We start from the raw sequence: 5,179 nt of genomic DNA, 5'->3' as shown, positions 1-5,179 counted from the left end.
GCCTCGGGATATCCGAAGGGCCGGAATTCCATCGGGATGAGCTTGGGCTGCCCATTGCTGCCGCGGGATATCCGAAGGGCCGGAATTCCATCGGGATGAGCTTGGGCTGCCCATTGCTGCCTTGGGATATCCGGAATTCCATCGGGATGCGCTTGGGCTGCCCATTGCTGCCTCGGGATATCCGAAGGGCCGGAATTCCATCGGGATGAGCTTGGGCTGCCCATTGCTGCCTTGGGATATCCGGAATTCCATTGGGATGAGCTTGGGCTGCCCATTGCTGCCTCGGGACATCCGGAATTCCATCGGGATGAGCTTGGGCTGCCCATTGCTGCCTTGGGATATCCAGAATTCCATTGGGATGAGCTTGGGCTGCCATTGCTGCCTCGGGATATCCGAAGGGCCGGAATTCCATCGGGATGAGCTTGGGATGCCCATTGCTGCCTTGGGATATCCAGAATTCCATCGGGATGAGCTTGGGCTGCCCATTGCTGCCTCGGGATATCCGAAGGGCCGGAATTCCATCGGGATGAGCTTGGGCTGCCCATTGCTGCCTCGGGATATCCGAAGGGCCGGAATTCCATCGGGATGCGCTTGAGCGAGGGGCGTTGGAGGAGCTCTCCTCACTGCCCCGGAGAATTCCCGAGGCCTTTCTCTTCCAGGAGAAGCCGTGGTCCCCGTTGCCAACTGTGACCTCAAGGAATACAATTCCAACCCCAAGGAGCAGCTGCCCTTCAAGGAATTCGTGGAATATTGGCGGGAATACATCGGCAGCGGCTATCCCTCCCGGGGCTGCCTCTACCTCAAGGACTGGCACCTGAGCAGGTCAGAGCTCATTCCCAGCGCTCGGGGATCGGGAATGTCGAGCCTGGAAAACGCAAGCTCCGCACGGATCCGAGCGGGCCTTGAAGGAGCTGCGGGAAACATGGGAAGAGAATTCCCGAGGCACGGAGGGACGGGAAACAGGGAATGGCTTCCCATTGCCAGATGGGGTCTGGGGAGGGAATTCCTGGCTGGGAGAGGCTGGGATGGAATTGCCAGAGAAGCTGGAATCCCTGGAAGTGGCCAAGGCCAGCTTGGAGCAGCCTGGGATCGTGGGAAGTGTCCCAGCCCATGGAATGGCTGCAGTGGGATGATCCTTAAGGTCCCTTCCCACCCAAGGCATTCCTTGGCATTCCGTGGTATCCCTATGGAACCTGGGACTGGAACACCTCCTGCAGCCACACCTGGGGGACATTTTAACTGGATTTGGGATCCTTCCGGATCCATTGGCTTTTCTGGGAACATTCCCAGTCCTTCAACTTCCCTTCCCCCAGCTCTGGCCGGACAAACACCTTGGGAAGGAATTTCTCCGGGAATTCCATCCCCCAGTCCCACCTTGGGATAGCGGAAAGTTGGGATCAGCTGCTCCTTCAACTCCCTTCCCCCCCCAAACCGTTGGAATTCCATCCTAAAGGATCTCCCTGCTGCTTTCCCAAGCGTTTGTGTTTTCCAGAGCTTTCCCAGAGCTGGATGTTTACAGCACTCCCGTGTATTTTTCCTCGGATTGGCTCAACGAGTATTGGGATGCGGTGGCTGTGGATGATTATAGGTTCGTCTACATGGGACCCAAGGGCTCCTGGTAAGGCTCTCATCCCTAAGGTTCCTTTCCCAGCGGAATATCCCAGGAAATCATCCTGGTAGCCATCAGGATAACCGGGGAGGTTACAGGAGAAATCGCCGAAAGTTACCGGAAAAATCCCCCCAAAAATCCTGGGAAAATTCCCCCAAAGTTACAGAAAAAATCCCCCAAAAATTCCCCAAAAAGTCCCAGAAAAAATCCCCAAAACATCCCAGGAAAAATCCCTAAAAAGTCACAGGAAAATTCCCCCAAAAATCCCAGGAAAAATCCCTAAAAAGTCACAGGAAAAATCCCCCAAAAAATCCCTGGAAAAATCCCCGGAAAAATCCCAGGAAAAATCCCCCAAAAAATCCCAGGAAAAAATCCCTGGAAAAATCCCCAAAAGTTACAGAAAAAATCCCCCAAAAATTCCCCAAAAAGTCCCAGGAAAAATCCCTAAAAAGTCACAGGAAAATTCCCCCAAAAATCCCAGGAAAAATCCCTAAAAAGTCACAGGAAAAATCCCCCAAAAAATCCCTGGAAAAATCCCCGGAAAAATCCCAGGAAAAATCCCCCAAAAAATCCCAGGAAAAAATCCCTGGAAAAATCCCCAAAAGTTACAGAAAAAATCCCCCAAAAATTCCCCAAAAAGTCCCAGAAAAAATCCCCAAAACATCCCAGGAAAAATCCCTAAAAAGTCACAGGAAAAATCCCCCAAAACCAAGGAAAAATCCCCCCAAAAAATCCCAGGAAAAATCCCCAAAAAATCCCCCAAAAAAATCCCAGGAAAAATCCCCAAAATGCTACAGGAAGAATTCCCAAAAAATCCCAGGAAAAATCCTGCCAAAGTTACAGGAAAAATTCTCAGGAAAAATCCCAAAAAATTCTCAGGAAAAATCCACCAAAAGTCACAGGGAAAATCCCCCCAAAATTCCCAAAAAAAACCCCAAAAATCCCCGGAAAAATCCTCCAAAAAATCCCAGGAAAAACCCCCAAAAATTCCTGGGAAAATCCTCCAAAAAATCCCAGGAAAAATCCACCAAAAGTTGCAGGAAAAATCCCAAAAAAATTTCCCGAAAAATCTCCCAAACATCCCCAAAAAATCCCTGGAAAAATCCCCAAAATGCTACAGGAAAAATCCCAGGAAAAATCCCCCAAAAGTCGCAGGAAAAATCCCCCAAAAAAATCCCCAAAAATGCCCCAAAAATCCCAAAATAATCCCAGGAAAAATCCCCAAAAAGTCACAGGAAAAATCCCCCAAAAAATCCCTGGAAAAATCCCCGGAAAAATCCCAGGAAAAATCCCCCAAAAAATCCCAGGAAAAAATCCCTGGAAAAATCCCCAAAATGCTACAGGAAAAATCCCAGGAAAAATCCCCCAAAAGTCGCAGGAAAACTCCCCCAAAAAAATCCCCAAAAATGCCCCAAAAATCCCAAAATAATCCCAGGAAAAATCCCCAAAAAGTTACAGGAAAAATCCCCAAAAAATCCTGGGAAAAAAACCCCCAAAAAATCTTGAGAAAAATCCCAAAAACTTCTGAGGAAAGATCCCCCAAAAAATCCCCAAAATTCCCAGGAAAAATCCCCAGAAACTCCCAGGAGAATTCCCGGCAGGTCCGGTGTCCCGGTTGGATCCGGACGGGATGGAAAAGGAAAAACAAAAATCCCCAAAATTGTTCCCAAAAAAATAAAACGTTCCGATGGATTTGGGGAGAAATTCCCTTGGAATTTGCCCCTTGGAATCCGCCGGAATTCGGGAATGGCAGGGATGACTCCGGTGTTTTCCCGGTGAAAATTCCAGCCTTGGTTGGGATTTTTATCCGGTGCCATCCCAGAATTCCCGCAGGAATTTTTGGGATCGACTGAAGAGGGGAAGCCCAGAGGATGGAAAACATTCCATAATCCAAGGGAAATTCCAGGAGGAGGAGAAAGTTTGGGATCAGCAGGGATACAGGGGGGTCTGAAAGGATCAAACTCCATCATCCAACCCAAATTCCAGAGGAATTTTGGGATCAGGATGGCTTTTTAACAGCTAAAACTCCATGATCCCATCCAAATTCCGGAGGAATTTTGGGATCAGCTAAAACTCCATCAGCCAACCCAAATTCCAGCGGAATTTCGGGATCCCCATCTCAGCTTCCCAACGACTCCAATCCCTCTCAGCTTTTCCCGGGATTAACTTCCCACCCATCCCTGCTTTTCCCGGGATTGACCTTCCACCCATCCCTGCTTTTCCCGGGATTAACTTCCCGCCCATCCCTGCTTTTCCCGGGATTGACCTCCCACCCATCCCTGCTTTTCCCGGGATTAACTTCCCACCCATCCCTGCTTTTCCCGGGATTAACTTCCCACCCATCCCTGCTTTTCCCGGGATTAACTTCCCGCCCATCCCTACTTTTCCAGGACCCCGTTCCACGCCGACGTTTTCCGCTCCTACAGCTGGTCCGCCAACATCTGCGGGAGGAAGCGCTGGCTGCTCTATCCCGCGGGCCACGAGGAATTCCTGAAGGATTGCCACGGGAATCTTCCTTTCGACGTGACGGCTCCGGATCTTCGGGATAAGCGGATTTATCCCCGTTACAGCCAGAGCCAGCCCCCTCTGGAAATTATCCAGGAATCTGGAGAGATCGTCTTCGTTCCCAGCGGATGGCACCATCAGGTTTATAACCTGGTGAGGGAATGTGCATCCCACCGGGAATTGTTCCCGCTCGGAGCAGCTGCTTCTTCTTGCCTGATGGGAGTGGAATTCCAAAGGTTTTCTCGGGATGTCGAGGATTTGGGGAGGTGGAGAGGGAAAAGCGGATTTGGTCTCCTAAGGGGTGTTGGGAAGGAGTTGAGGCACTGGGATGGAATTCCTGGAGAAGCTCCTGGATCCCTGGAAGTGGCCAAGGTCAGCTTGGAGCGATCTGGGATAGGCGGGAAGTGTCCAGCCCATGGAATGGCTGGGAATGGGATGATCTTTAGGGTCCTTCCCAAGCCGGAACATTCCAGGAATTCCATGGCGTGGAATTGGGGGGAGGAGGAGGAAAATTACGGGAAAAAGGAAAAGGAAGGGACGGAAATCCTTCCCGGGAGGGAGAAATTCCAGCTTGGAGCAACCTGGGATATCAGGAAGTGTCCGTGCCTGTGGAATGGGATGATCCTTAAGATCCCCTCGGAATTCTGGGATGTTCAACCATCAAAAGCTCCTTGGACCAGCGGGATGTAGGGCAGGATTCCATGGAAAAAGCTGCCTGCATCCCATTTTCCCGCTCTTTAGCCGGGAAACGCTTCCAGCCCCTCAGGAATGGGATGGTGCTGGAGCAGCACCCAGGCTGCGGTTGTCGATCCCGCTTCCAAGTGGGAATTTTTAACGGAATCATGGAACAGCGACGAAGCATTCCCGGGGGATTCCATCCCAACGCCAACCCCCGCTTCCCTCTGGCCCCGCCGCCTTCGGGATTTGTGGCATTCGGGATATTCGGGGATACGAAAAGAAGCAATTCCCAACGCATTCCGCTGCCATGGAAGCGTTTCCCTTTGTCGGGAACGGGAATTCTGGCACGGCCGATTCCTTCCACTCCTCCCGGCTCTCCCGAGCGCT

The 5,179-nt window shown here is 51.1% G+C and overlaps 1 protein-coding gene and 1 long non-coding RNA gene across 2 annotated transcripts in view; one reads left to right on the top strand and one right to left on the bottom strand.

Annotated features, from left to right (window-relative positions):
* Positions 1-5,173, top strand: part of JMJD4 (jumonji domain containing 4) — an 11,454-nt gene extending 6,281 nt beyond the window's left edge. The window contains exons 3-5 of the mRNA XM_017746797.1: positions 660-822; positions 1,493-1,618; positions 4,000-5,173. Of these exons, the coding sequence (XP_017602286.1) occupies positions 660-822; positions 1,493-1,618; positions 4,000-4,804 (1,094 nt within the window). The 3' untranslated portion in view covers positions 4,805-5,173. The remainder of the gene's footprint in view (positions 1-659; positions 823-1,492; positions 1,619-3,999) is intronic.
* LOC108449757 lies at positions 3,481-3,992 on the bottom strand. The gene is made up of 2 exons (XR_001866044.1): positions 3,843-3,992; positions 3,481-3,809 (listed from the first exon to the last, which is right to left on the bottom strand). It is a non-coding gene; the product is annotated as an uncharacterized LOC108449757 (long non-coding RNA).
* Positions 5,174-5,179: the final 6 nt, after the last annotated feature.

This window comes from Corvus brachyrhynchos, unplaced genomic scaffold, assembly GCF_000691975.1.
Source record: "Corvus brachyrhynchos isolate BGI_N302 unplaced genomic scaffold, ASM69197v1 scaffold18, whole genome shotgun sequence".
Taxonomy (NCBI): domain Eukaryota; kingdom Metazoa; phylum Chordata; class Aves; order Passeriformes; family Corvidae; genus Corvus; species Corvus brachyrhynchos.
Note: the sequence above shows the minus strand (reverse complement) of the source record. Positions and strands in the feature narration are given on the sequence as shown.